The sequence below is a fragment of the Acinonyx jubatus genome, chromosome D4, assembly GCF_027475565.1.
Source record: "Acinonyx jubatus isolate Ajub_Pintada_27869175 chromosome D4, VMU_Ajub_asm_v1.0, whole genome shotgun sequence".
Lineage (NCBI taxonomy): Eukaryota > Metazoa > Chordata > Mammalia > Carnivora > Felidae > Acinonyx > Acinonyx jubatus.
The window spans coordinates 53,545,791-53,560,754 of record NC_069391.1 but is presented as its reverse complement, the minus strand read 5'-3'; the positions used below and the strand labels follow the sequence as shown (position 1 = coordinate 53,560,754).

Genomic DNA, 14,964 nt, shown 5'->3' with positions numbered 1-14,964 from the left:
TCTCTTCAAATTTAGGTCCATGATCTCAGTAGTTTTAAAAAGGAATTTTTCATTATGACATGAAAAAGTTGGAGCTAAAATACCCCAAATCACAAGTATCATTTTTATTGATGCTCCCAAAGTGAAAGAAGACATTTTATTTCCTTTTCAACTACCCATTCTCTCTAGCCGAGGCTTCATGCCCTACATTAATCCAGAGCCCAGAGAAAACCCTTGAGAGATAAATGAATACAGTAGTTGAAGGCCATTTCTTCACTTCTTATTCCTGTGAGTTATTATTATCTTTTCTGGGCTAAATTAGGAAATCAACAAGAACAAATGAAACGAAGTGGAACGTGATATACCATTCTTGAGAAGTTCCAAGGAAAAGCTGTGAATAAGTTCATGCCTCTGGCTGGGGTTGGCAGGCTGCTTATTTGGAGGAAACTCTTTGCTAAGCATCCCGTTGGTGAGGAAGCCATGGCGTGGTTTATGAGTGATGCTGAACAGCAAGGAGTCTTTGGGAACGTCTAGATCAGCAGCATTGATGATGGAGGTATCCAACTCTTTCCTCTGACCCTCACACACCTGAACAAAAACAAGTCAAAAGCTCAGGTGTGTAGAAATAAAATTTGTCTTTCTGCTAGGAAATTGCCCAAAAGAACTAATTTTAAGATACTCTATTGAAAAATGTCTACGAAATTTGTGTGTAAGGAGTCCTAAAAAGAAATGGCTTGTTTAACATGACTTTGGAAGAAAAGAATACATTTATTAATCCCTCTCCGGTTTTCTCTGAAGACTTACTTCAAAGCATTTTATTAATTTCCATAAAGGACAGAGGATACACACACACACACACACACACACACACACACACACACACACACAATTTTTCCCCGCATAATTCAAAGGTCAGGGAAAAAGCAATCAAAGGAATGTTTGCTTTCTGGAATTTACAGAGTTCAGTTGTAAAAGTAACTGTAGACCCTTCACCTTCAGAACCTAATCTGTTATTTTAACCTCCTGGACCTCATTGCTTTCATATTTCTTAAATTTCCGCTTTAGAAACAGTACAAGTATCAGCTATTCACACGGGAGGTGGGGGGCTAGGTTTCTAATTTTGGTCATTGTGGGAAGACCTTCTGTATTTCAATTGCAATCAACAACAATTGAGAAGGATGCTTCTGGAAGCATAATGGTGTTTATTTTAATTCTGGGTCCCTCATCTCTCCCCAATTCTCATGCCTCTAATTTTCCTGAACTCCCTCCCCCACACCCACCTCCCACTTCAGGTTTAATAATTCTTTAAGGACAAAGAGAACTGAATGTTTTTCATTTCAGGTGGGATCCAGCCATTTAGAACTTGACATGGTACTTAGCTGTCTTGATCTTTTTCCCATAGTGAGAATAAAGAGAAAAAAGAAATATTTGTTTCCTATTTTGAAATAAAGCAAGATATAAATAAGAAGAATGTATACATTTAACAGAAGTCTATCGGGAATCTGCGATGCACTGTGCTTCATGCTGTGAGGATATGAATATGCTAAAAAATTAAAGGTAGATGAGACTGCGAAGGCTGCTCCATCCATAATTATACTGCAAGGAAGAAAATATCTAGTGCTACTAAATATGGTTAAACAAGAAGTGTAAAAGGGTGGAGGAGACCAGGAATGTCTTCATGGCTGGGTGGGCATGTTAGCCATGAAGGATACATATGATTTAGATTTGTGAAAATGTCCTTTCTCTTCAGCCTCTCTTACTGAAAGAGCCTTCCTGCCACAAGTCTCCACGGCACTTGGATGAAGAAGAATCACTTGCCCTTCTGATACTTGGGCTAAAATGATGCTGATTTTCTTGTATCTGGCCTTACATTATTTTATTTTATTTTTTATTTGATTTGATTTGATTATTTTAGAGAGAGAGAGGGAGAGAGAAAGAGACAGAATCTAAAGCAGGCTCCATGCTCAGTGTGGAGCCCAACGTGGGGCTCGATCCCATGACCCTGGGATTATGCCATGAGCCCAAATCAAGAGTTGGACACTCAACTGACTGAGCCACCCAGGCACCCCTGGTCTTACTTATTAAGGGCTAAGATGGCATCCTAATTTAATGTGCAATGATATAATTATGAAATTATCTTTGATGATAAGTTGTGTTTTTCTCCAAGAATTTTAATAAAGCAACCTAAAATATGTTCTAATTACCCTTCTTCATAAGGCTTAAGACTCTTGGACTCACTATATGGCAACCTTTCTCATTTATAAAATGATAAATTACTTTACAACATGACTGAAAAATTCCATTGAAAACATTTGGGATTCTTTTTTGTACACTTCATTGACTGAGATTGTAAATAAAAGGTTTAGATAAATATACACAAAATGCAGAAGCTTACTTGCAGAGCAGTTTGAAATGGATTATAATATCTTAAACTAAAACCTCATTTTTTTTTGCAAGTTGCATCCTGACTTGATCAAGCTTGACTGTCTACAAGAGAAATACTTTTCCACAAGAAAGCAAAATAAATATGACTATTTTAAAAAATCACTTGGGGGTGCCTGGGTGGCTCAGTCGGTTAAGTGTCTAACTTCAGCTCCGGTCATGATCTCGCAGCCCGTGAGTTCGAGCCCTGTGTCGGGCTCTGTGCTGACAGCTCAGAGCCTGAAGCCTGCTTCGGATTCTGTGACTCCCTCTCTTTCTGCCCCTCTGCCTCTCACGCTCTGTCTCTCTCTGTCTCTCTCTCAAAAATAAATAAACATTAAAAAAAATTAAAAAAAACAAAACAAAATCACTTGAAGCTTAAAGCCAGCTTTGCCAATAACAATGGAGGTCTGTATTTGTTACTCTTCAACAGCTTCTCTAAGGAGTGCACAGGTAAGAAGCATGATTACTTTGGAGAAGAGCAAGGGACAATTTCCCAATGGCTTAATTATTTCAGAAACTCCAACCCTAGATAGATACAAAACAATAGAGTTAAGTACAGAAGGAATCATTTATACAGTTTTTCCTCTCTCTCATAATTACCGAAGTACTCTCCAGAGAAACCCATGTGCCAATAGAAGAGGAAGGGCAGGAGCTGGCTCTCAAATCTCATTGTGAGGTGACTCTCATATACTGTGAACAATCAGTAGAAAATTCATATCCATGGGGCACCTGGGTGGCTCCACTGGTTAAGCATCCAACTTTGGTTCAGGTCACGATCTCATGGTTTGTGATTTCGAGCCCCGCGTCGGGCTCTGTGCTTACAGCTCAGAGCCTGGAGTCTGCTACGGATTCTGTGTCTCCCTCTCTCTCTGCCCCTCCCCAACTTGTGCTCTGTCTCTCTCTCTCAAAAATAAATAAATGTAAAAAAAAAAAAGAAAATGCATATAAATAAAGACTTTTGTATTCAGAATTTGATAATTTTTAGTGACAAATAAGGCTAGATAATGGTTTCAAAATAGATCATATTTGCTTTGGGAAATATCTGAAAAAAAGATGACAAACATAATAACAATAATACAAATGGCACCTGTTTACTAAGGGTATAGTATGTGCCTGGCCACCTTGAACATCATGGCTACCCCTTAAGGATTTGATGCACATTTTGCAGATAAGGAAAGAGAAGCATAAAGAAAAATAACTTGTCCAGAACCCCACAACTAGCAAACAGCAACACCCAAGTTCGTCTTATTTCAAAGCCTGTGCTCATCCATTTAATCAAGATTTGCTATACGTATGTCTGAATTAAATAATCATATATAAACAATAGAATTGTTCTAAAAGATTATATGCTAATATGAAAAGTTTCCCAATATACATAGGTAGGTTTTTTTTTTTAAGTAGAGATTTGTAGGTATAATACGATCCCTGATTTATAAGTAAAACATATAGAAAAATTGCACATATATTATATATATATATATATATATATATATATATATATATATACATACATACACACATACACACACATCACTGGCATGTGCACAAATTATTTTTGGGGGATTACTAAAAATGCAGTCAATGGGGAGTGGCTTTGGGTAGGGGCTGTTGAAGAGAGAGACTGCCATATTTCATTGTGTATATTTCTCAATATTCTAACTTGTATAACTATATATTTTTATTACCATGTTTTTAAAGACAAGAGGTGTTATCTGTGGAGTGATATCATGGCCATTTTAACTATATATCTGAATTTTTAAATAAAACTAACAAATATTTTCACATAAAAATATTTTTTAAACTACATAAAAAGCATGATTCAAATTATAGTTTTTTCATTTCATATACCTTTATAAATAGTTATATAAAAAGATGCCTTAATATATGTGAATTAAGAGTCCTTGTCATTACAGTATTAGTTAAGAGGACATGCTATGGAAATCAAACTGCCTGGGTGCAAATTTCCCATGTACCACTCCTTATGCCACTTATTTCCAAGCCCTGGGATCTTGGGCCACTAAGCCAACCTCTTTATGCCTCATTTTTTCAGTTACTCAATAGCAATAACAATAGCATCACCCTAAAGGCCTATTGTGAGTATTCAATATGAACACATGTAAAGGACTTGAAATAGTACCTACCACCCAGTAAGAACTCCATCTAATATATATATATAATATTATATAATATTATATATATATAATATATATATGCAACTGTAATCGCATTGATGCGATTCTGTATGTTAGCAATTATTACTATCATCACCATCATTATTATTAGACCCATGTTTTTCAAGTAATTGCATTATATAATCTAGTTAGTGTTCTCCCCATTTCTAGTCAACTTAATGTATTAAGGACACCTGGACCAATGTAAATGAGCTAGGTGAAAATAAAATCAGAAAATGATAAAAAAAAAAAGAAATGGAAAATTCTGGTATCTTTCTTACAGTAATATTCTGCACTACAAAGTCAGGAGCTTCATCATTTGTGGGGTTGATTATAACGTGAAACGGTATCTCCAAGGAGCGTCGCTTCCCATCTGTGACATACACCGTGAACTGGTCAGCTGTCGGTTCCATCCTCAGATGTCTGGATTGCACATAGTTAATGTGTAAAGCCTTCATGTCTTTCCACTGGAACGAACCTAGAGCATACCAACACGGAGCAGGTAAATTAGAAAAACTTTTTTTTCCCCAAGCTACTGATCCTTAATCCTTAACACAATAGCTTATTTCAAAGAAAAGCGAATAAGAGATCATTGCAGTTGACCCAAGAATCAGCTATCGGGGGCTGCTGTAATATCTGTCAGCCATCAACAAAAAACAGATATCCATAAATCATAAGGAAGGATTAAAATCTGCATGGAGAACAGAAAGATGATAACTGCTAACCAGGATGTGTAGGGACTTCATGACTATTCTTTATATGGTTAGAATGAATGTTAAGAGAGACCTTCCCTTGATAAAAACCACTGCTCCTATAAACAGTTCTTATTATGCTTGGATAAGAAAAAGACTATCTCGGGGTGCTGGGTGGCTCAGTTGATTAAGCCTCTGACTTTAGCTTGGGTCATAGTCTCATGGTTCATGAGCTTGAGCCCCGCTTTGGGTGAGCTTGAGCCCCACATCAGGTAAACTCGAGCCCCGCATCGGGTGAGCTCAAGCCCCACTTCAGGATTCTCTCTCCTTTCCTGTCGCTGTTCCTCGTGGGATTCTCTCTCTCTCTAATGCTCTATGTTGAGCATTAAGTCACAGGCCAAATGCGTACCTTTAGGGCAATAAATCTTTTTCCCCCAGCTTTACTGAGATATAATTGACCTACAACGCCATAAGTTTAAGTTTTCCCATGTGATGATTTGGTACACACATACGTTGTAAAATGTTACCACAATAATGTTTGTTAACACATCATTCACTTCATGTGATTACCATTTTGTTGTTACAGTGAGAACATTATGCTTTACTCTCAAATCAACTTTCAAGCGTACGATACAGTATTAACTAGAGTCACCATGCTATACCTTAGATCCCTGGAAATTATTCATTTTATAACTGAAAGTTTGCACCCTTCAACCAACATCTCTCCACTTGTCCCACCCTCCAGCCCCTAGTAACCACTATTCTACTCTGTTTCTATGAGTACAACTGTTTCAGATTCCACATATAAGTGAGATCATATGGTATTTGTCTTTCTCTAATGTATTTCACTTAACATAATGCTCTCAAAGTCCAAAGTCTATATATATATATATATATATATATATATATATATATATATATATGTATTTTTTTTTTTTTTTGCAAATGGCAGGATTTCCTTCTTGTTGTGGTTGAATAATATTCTATCATGTATTTGTATCACATTTGCTTTATCCATTCATCCATCAATGGACATGTAGGTTGTTACCATGTGTTGGGCTATTGTCAATAATGGCACAATGAACATCAGAATATAGACATCTCTTTGATATCCTGTTTTCATTCATTTGAATATATACCTAGAAGCAGAATTGCTGGATCATGCGACACTTCTATTTTTAATTTTGTGAAGAATCTCCACAGTAGCTATACCAACTTACATTCCCACCAACAATGCCCAAAGGGTTACCTTTTTTCCACATCCTTACCAGCATTTGTTATCTCTTGTCTTTTTGATAAGAGCTATTCTAACAGGGGGGAAGTGATATCTCATTGTGGTTTAGACTGGAATTTCCCTAGTGATGGGTGATGTCAAGCACTTTTCATGTACCTATTGGCCATCTGTATGTCTTCTTTGGAGAACTATCTATTCAAGCCTTCTGTCCATTTTTAAATCAGATTGTTTGGGCTTCTTTGCTGCTGAGTTATATCAGTGAGTCCTTTACACATTTTAGATATTGATCCCTTATCAGATATATGGTTTATAAATATTTCCTTCCATCCTGCAGGTTGTCTTTCCATTTTGTTGACTGCTTCTTCTGCAGAAGCTTTTTAGTTTGATGTAGTCTTACTTTCTTGATTTTTGCATTTGTTGCCTTTGCTTTTGGTGTCAAATCCAAAAAACCACTGCCAAGATCAATGTCAAGAGTTCACCACCTATGTTTCCTTCTAGGAGCTGTATGATTTAAGGTTTTACATCCAAGTATTTAATCTATTTTGAGTTTTTTGTTTTTTGTTTTTTGTTGTTGTTTGTTTGTTTGTTGCATGGCATAAGACAGTGGTTCATTTTCATTCTTTTGCATGAGGCTGTCCAGTTTTCCCAACACCATTTATTGTCCTTTTCTCAGTGTATATTCTTGGCTCCTTTGTCATAAATTAAATGACCACATATGCATGGATTTACTTCTTTAAAAAAATTTTTTTTATGTTTATTCATTTTTAAGAGAGAGAGAGAACACAAGCAGGGGAGGGGAAGAGAGAGAGGGAGACACAGAATCCAAAGCAGGCTCCAGGCTCTGAACTGTCAGCACAGAGCCCAACACAGGGCTCAAACCCATGAACCATGAGATCATGACTTGAGCCGAGGTTGGATGCCTAACCAACTAAGCCACCCAGGCGCCCCTGCATGGACTTACTTCTGAGCTCTTTCATTCTGTTCTACTGATCTATATGCCTATTTTTATGCCATACTGTTTTAACACCATAACATTTTGATTATTAGAGCTTTGAAATATACTTTTAAATTAGAGAACATAATGCATCCAGCTTTATTCTTTCTCAAGATTGCTTTCGGAATTCAAGGTCTTTTGTGCTCCCATAGAAATTTTAGGATTGTTTGTTCTGTCTCTGTGAAAAATGCCCTTTAAATTTTGATAGTGATTGCCTTCAAAGCTATAGATGGCTTTGGGTAGTACCGACATTTTAACAACATTAACACTTTTGATCCATGAATATATCTTTCCATTTGCTTATGTCTTTTTCAATTTCTTCCATCAAGACATCAATTCTATGCCTTATAGTTTTTGGCATATAAATTTTTCACTTCCTTGTTTGATTTTATTCTTAAGTATTTCCTTGTTTTCAATTCTACTGTGAATGAAATTGTTTGCTTTTTCAATAGTTCATCATTAGTATATAGAAATACAACCGATTTTTTAATGTTGTTTTTGTATCCTAAAACTTAACTTATTTTGTTGACTTGTTCTAATAGTTTTTTGGTGAAATCTTTTTTTTTAATTTTTTTCAAGATTAATTATTCATTTTTGAAAGAGACAGACAGAGAGCCCCCATGCAAGAGTAGGGGAGAGGCGGAAGGAGAGACAGAGAGAGAGAATCCCAAGCAGGCTCCACACTGTCAATGCAGAGCCCGTCATAGGGCTTGAAATGATTAACTGTGAGATCATGACATGAGCTGAAATCCACTGAGCCACCCAGGCACCCCTTAGTAAAATCTGGAGAAATTTCTACATGTGATGTCATATAATCTGCAAAAAGAGACAATTTTACTTCTTCTTTCTTACTTGGATACCTTTTATTTCCTTTTCTTGTCTCATTATCCTGGCTAGGACTTTCAGTACTATGTTGAATAAGAATGATAAGAGTGGGCATACTTGTTTTTGTCCTCATCTTGGAAGCAAAGCTTTTAACCATTTAGAGTATGATGCCACTTGTGAATTTGTCATATATGACCTTTATTACATTGGGGTATATACCTTCTATACCGAATTTGTTGACAGTTTTTATCATAAATATTGTTGAATTTTGTCAAATGCTTTTTCTGTATCTATAGAGATGATCATAGACTTTTAGTCTATCAATTTGGTGTATCACATTTATTGATTTACATATGCTGACCATCCTTGCATCCCAGGTAGAATTCCCACTTGATCCTTTTAATGTACCATTTAATGTAAGGTGTATGATCCTTTTAATGTACCATTGAATTCAGTTTGTCAATATTTTCTGATGAATTTTTGCATCTACATTCTTCAGGGATTGGTCTATGGTTTTCTTACAGTGTCCTTACCTGGCTTTGGTATCAGGGTAATGCTGGTCTTATAAAATGAGTTGGGGAGTTTTTCCTCATATTCAATGTTTTGCAAGAGTGTGGGAAGAAATAGTGTTAATTCTTCTTTAAAAGTTCGATAGAACCTGCAAAAACATCTGGTCCTGGTCTTTTCTTTCTCAGGAGGTTTTGGATTACTGATTAAATCTCCTTACTTATTATAGGTCTATTCAGGGTTTCTAGTTCATCATGACTGAGATTTGGTAAGTTGTATGTTTCTAGGAATTTATCCATTTCTCTCAGATTGTCTAATTTGATGTATGGTTGTTCCTAGTAGCCTCTTCTGATCCTCTGTATAACTGTGGTATCAGTTGTAATATCTCTTCTTTCATTTCAAATTTTGAGTCCTCTCTTTTTCAGGGCAAGTCTAGGTAAAGATTTGCCAATTTTGTTTATCTTTTTAAAAGACCATATCCTAGTTTCATTAATGTATTGTTTCTATTGTTTTTCTGGTCTCGATTTCATTTATTTCTACTATCTCCTTCTATCTCCTTCTTTGCTATCTCCTTCTTTTTGCTAATTGGGCTTCTTTTTTTTTTAAATTTTTTTTAACATTTATTTATTTTTGAGACAGAGAGACAGAGCATGAACGGGGGAGGGGCAGAGAGAGAGGGAGACACAGAATCGGAAGCAGGCTCCAGGCTCTGAGCCATCAGCCCAGAGCACGACGCGGGGCTCGAACTCACGGACCGCAAGATTGTGACCTGAGCTGAAGTCGGACGCCCAACCGACGGAGCCACCCAGGCGCCCCTTGCTAATTGGGCTTCTTTTGTTCTTGTTTTTCTAGTTCCATGAGTTATAAAGTTATGTTGTTTATTTGAGATAATGTTTTAATGTAAGCCCTATCACTATAAATTTTCTTCTTTGCACTGCTTTCGCTGCATCTCATATATTCTGGTATGTTGTATTTCCATTGTTGTTTGTTTCAAGATTTTTAAAATTTCTTCTTCTTCCAGTTGTATTGCAAAATAGTTGACATACATCACTGTATAAATTTAAGGTGTAGAGCACGATGGTTTGATTTACATATATTGTGAAATGATTACCTCAATAGGTTCAGCTAACATTCATCTCTTCATATAGATACAGTTTTAACAGAAAGAAAGAAAGAAAAAGGGGCACCTGGCTGGCTCCATTGGTACATTATGAGACTCTTGATCTTGGGGTTGTAAGTTCGAGCCCCACTTGGGATGTAGAGATTACTTAAAAATAAAATCCTTCAAAAAAAGAGAAAAGAAAGGGAAAAAATTTTCCGTATGATGAGAAATCGTAGGATTTTTTACTTTTACTTTTTCTGAAGCTTATTTATGTATTTATTTGAGACAGACAGAATGAGCACAAGTGGGGAAGGGGCAGAGAGAGAGGGAGGGAGAGAGAGAAAAAAAAATCCCAAGCAGGTTCAATCAGTGCTCAGAGCCCGTCATGGGGCTTGAGCTCACAAAACCGTAAGATCACAAGCTGAGTTGCAATCAGGAGTCAGATGTGTAACTGACTGAGCCACACAGACACCCCAGGATTTTTTTTAAATTTCATCCTTGAACCATTGGTTGTTCGGGAGTGTCTTAATTTGCACTTATTTGTGAATTTTCTAGTTTTCCTCCTGTTACTGATTTTAATTTCATACCATTGTGGTCAGAAAAGATACTTGGTATGACTTCAGTCTTTCAAAATTGTCTAAGAGTTGTTTTGTGACACATCGGGTGATAGAATATACCGTGTATGTCCATTGGGTTCATTTGCTCTAATGTACAGTTTAAGTCCACTGTGTCCTTGTTGATTTTTCATCCAGGTGATCTATCCATTGTTGAAAGTGGGGGACTTCAGTACCAAGTATTATTATTGTATTGTTGTCATTACTTCCTTCAGATCTGTTAGTATTTGCTCAATATATTTAGGTGCTCCAACATTGTATGCATATAAATTTATAATTGTTATATTCTCCTGATGAATTTACCCTATTATCATTTTACAGTGACCTTCTTTGTCTCTTGCTACAGTTTGCATTTAAAGTCTATTTTCTCTGTTGTAAGTACCCCTGCTGTCTTTTGGTTTCCATTTGCATGGGATATCTTTGTTCATCCCTTCATTTTGAGCCTACATGTGTCCCTGAAGCTGAACTTAGCCTCTTGCAAGCGGCATGTAGTTGGGTCTTGTTTTTTTCTATGCATTCAGTCACTCTATTAATGTTTTTGTTTTAGTTGTTATTGTCTGAAATACAAGAGCTATTTAAATATCTGAGATACATTCCGTTTTCAAAATTAAAGTCCTCACCTTCAACATCTCAGGCTCACTCTCTCTCTCTGTTACACCCATGATACGTGTCCTGATCTTTTCTGCCATTGTCTTTTAAAAGTGCTAAAAGGTTAGGAGAATGAGACCTGTGAGCTCCACCAGATTTATGATATCACAGTATTCTGGGTTGCTATGAAGGTCTTTTAAAACATTCCTTCTTCCGTATTTATTCTTATAGTTTTCCTATGTGACATTTCCACTTACTTTGAAGTAAACTCCCATACATAAGGAAATTCAAAACAGAAAATTAAGCTGAAAAACAATAATTTTCAAAAGTATCAGCTATAATAATAATTCCTTGAATGTATACAGTGCTTTGAACAATTTTGAAGTCCTTACGCAGTCGTTAAGCATGATTTGGTGAGTCAGATACATAGACATAGGCAAGTGACTGCTAGCCACGAAGCCATGACTTACCTATGCTTATGCCCATATTGCTTTTTTCAAAACCTGCAGAAGGAAGAGTGTTTTCAAGGTAGCCAAACTGGGGAAGAGAAACCAAAACAACTTCCAAGTCATCAGCTGCAGTGTCAGGGTCAGTGGCGGACAAATGGTTAATGGTAATGGCTGCTGAAAAACCCTCATCTACAACGAACATGGTACCTGCATACAAATAATAACACAATTATGACTTAGTGTGAAATCCCCTAATCAGAATAGTGAAGACAAAAGGGAGTGATTGTAATTCCAATTCAGAGAAGCCTCCCATGTGCAAATACGCTTCCATGGGAGATGTTCATTTCCTCTGGCATAATTTCTCCTTACAGTGAAAATATTCAGGGGTAACGGGTGGAATTTAATTTGACTTATGGAATTGTATTTTTTTCTTGTACAAGCAAGCCAGACAATAATGGAAAGACAGCAGAAATACTAAATGCTCTAGTACAGCCCTTTAGTCATTCTCAAGGAACTCTGATTTCCCTTGTGTCTCTATAGAAGTGACAAATGAAAATAAGAATTGCCAAACTGTTTTAATGATAAGCCACTAAATGTAGTTTATGTACTCTTCAAGATCAGTTGGTACCTCTGTTTGTCAGAGCGTTAATTGCCTGCAAGCTATTATGAATTACTCATAACGAACATTTTTTCCATGCCTTGGTGCTTAATTATTCTGCAGGGATAAAGCTTCCTTTCCAGAACATTGCTTGGGAGATAGTTTGCAAATTACAATAACATCCATACATATGCTCGTATTTTTTTTCTAAGCAACAGAACATATACATAATGTCTATGAAGCGATGACTTTCTAAAAAGCAAATAAGGTTAAATGTATATAAATGGTCTCTCTGGTATTTTCATTCTGTTCTAATAGAAATTATTATGGAGAAAATAAATTACTCTCTCTCCAGCAGACAAATGATATTTCCCCATGTGAAATAAAGCCAGAATATTTGAGGATTCCAATGTTGTCCTGATCCCAACACACACACACACACACACACACACACACACACACACACTCACAAACATACTTGCACTCTCTCTCCACACAGAATTACCTAAATTTTGAAACAAAAAAATTCCTTTGCCCTGCAATCTTTTATACACTTTGAGTTTTCCACAAATTTGCATTGAGGCAATTATCATAGGCAATTCTGTAGTTTATTTTAACTATAATTCAAGTGCATATGATTTCACTAAACCACAGTTATGACACTAGGTGAGATGTTAGAACTTTAATAGAAGAAAACATTGTCACCTATTGCAACCGAAGGTGATTGGTTGTCCACTGGGTGTACTGTGATGTTGAGGTCATACACTGGAAAGGACTCATGAAGAGGAACAGATGGATGAGGCCCATTGTAGCAACAGCCATTCACATAAGGACCAGCTTCTCCATCCGAAACCACCAATGTAATGGTATCATAACAAGGCACCAGGCCAATCTCACCACCTGGAAAACACACCGTCGCTGAAACCTGACTTTGTAAAAAACACAGAATACTAAGATGAAATCGACCTACACCTCTTCCACAAGCATAGAATGGCAAAGAAAGGAGCTTATGTGGCTACAATATAAAACCCAATTTTATCACTAGGAAATTAAATAGTCGTGAAAATAATGAAAAAATGCTTGCCCATCTGTTGCCTCTAGTGAAATCTCTGCCAGCCCTCTATCACCATATGGAGGGGCAAAAAGGGGCTCACAAGGGTCTGACCGTTCACAAAGGAACATGGGAGAGGCACAAAGCTTGACTAGGGAAGGTTTCATTCTTCCTTCATAAGTGTTTAGTGATAGGACCCACCTCAGGGAGAGTAGAAGGCACCCCCGTCCTTCCAAGTGCATTGTCTTCCCATTTACATTAACTACCTTAAGTGAACACACATCACCCACACCACAGTTATGAGAAACAGAAGCTGGGAAGTCGAAATAGAAAGATAATCCACATTTTTGTCGTTTTAGTATTTTCCCCATTATATAATAGCCAAGGTGCTAACAAAATAGCAACATGACATGGCATAGAAGTTGCATTTATTTTTGTTTCCCCTTTTACTCTTTAGGGCTTATGCTCATGGGATTTAAAATGGCCCCAACTTGGGGCACCTGGGTGTCTCAGTTGATTAAGCATCTGACTCTGGATTTTGGCTCAGGTCATGATCTCACGGTCATGGGCACTGGGCGTGGAGCCTGCTTAAGAGTCTCTCTTTCCCTCTCCTTCTGCCCCTCCCCTGCTCACGTGTGTGCATGCTCTCTCTCTCAATAAAAAATTAATAAAAATTGAAAGGTAAACAAAATGGCCCCCAATGTAAGCAGTGGGAGAAAGAAGGAAAAAAACGTCAGGATTTGATAGTTTATCAGTAAACCAGCCAATCTGCTCTTGGGTTACTAACTAACAGCACAAAGATAGAAGCACTCACTATCCAGGGGACAGAAAAGTTCTGCAGAAGTGCTTTTGGTAATTCTCATGCTTCACACTGAAAGTGCCATGAGGGACGCAAACGTTGGAAGTTTTAATGAGACTGGCACACAAAAGATCAGGGACATCGTCTATTTTCACAAGACACATTGGTCAAATTTACACAATACTGTGCTTGGCATTATTCTACCTGCTTAAAATAATGAAAGGAAAATCAAGAGATGATATTATTGAGCCACCAAATGATTAAAGGATGAGACAGCTAGGCTTAGAAGAAAAAACAGAGTTGAAGATGAGAGAATTAGAATTAAATAATCAGCTTTAACTTTAGAAGCAGCAAAAATTAAGATGCCTCTCATATATTCATATTTATCAAAACATAAATGGGCATAAAGCTTATCTATTCTTCATTCACTTGATAAATATATATTTAGTGCCTCGTATCTGATAATTAGTAGGCTGGGTGCTCCAGCAGAGAATCAGGCAGACATTTGGAAAATGTCAGGCGGTTCAAAAGAATGTCAAATGTCAAAAGACCTTTTATGGGTCAGGCACTGACACAATCTAATGGTAGAGAAAGAAACGTAGTGGATCATTGATGTGTATATGTATTAAGAGGAGCCATATGAAATTGCCACTATTAAGTCCAATTAAATGGAAAATTCACGTATCTCAGCCTGAATATGTATGGGGGGCTGAGAGAGAAGAAGATGAAAGTATTGGCTGACAGTAGCATGGGGGCAAGGCACACATGGCAAGGAAAGTCAGGGAAGTTTTTCCAGATGGCTCTGCTGGCTTTATACCACGCATTAAATGATAATTACTTTACCAGGCAGATGAGGCAAAGAATTGAGATGGGGGAATGAAAACCTGCAGGAAGAGAAGTGGAAAAATCATTCTAGGAAGAGTAGAGAGCTTAAAAA

The 14,964-nt window shown here is 37.0% G+C and overlaps 1 protein-coding gene across 4 annotated transcripts in view; it reads right to left on the bottom strand.

The window, feature by feature from the left end:
- FREM1 (FRAS1 related extracellular matrix 1) overlaps nt 1–14,964 on the bottom strand; it is a 309,646-nt gene that overhangs the window by 68,021 nt on the left and 226,661 nt on the right. For all 4 annotated transcript variants that reach the window (XR_008291182.1, XR_008291181.1, XR_008291183.1 and 1 more), the window contains 4 exons: nt 12,883–13,077; nt 11,601–11,786; nt 4,856–5,052; nt 345–567 (listed from right to left, as the gene is read on the bottom strand). Coding sequence is in view for 1 of the 4 variants with exons in the window: in XM_053205086.1 (XP_053061061.1) it covers nt 345–567; nt 4,856–5,052; nt 11,601–11,786; nt 12,883–13,077 (801 nt within the window). In the remaining 3 variants the exon portion in view is untranslated. The remainder of the gene's footprint in view (nt 1–344; nt 568–4,855; nt 5,053–11,600; nt 11,787–12,882; nt 13,078–14,964) is intronic.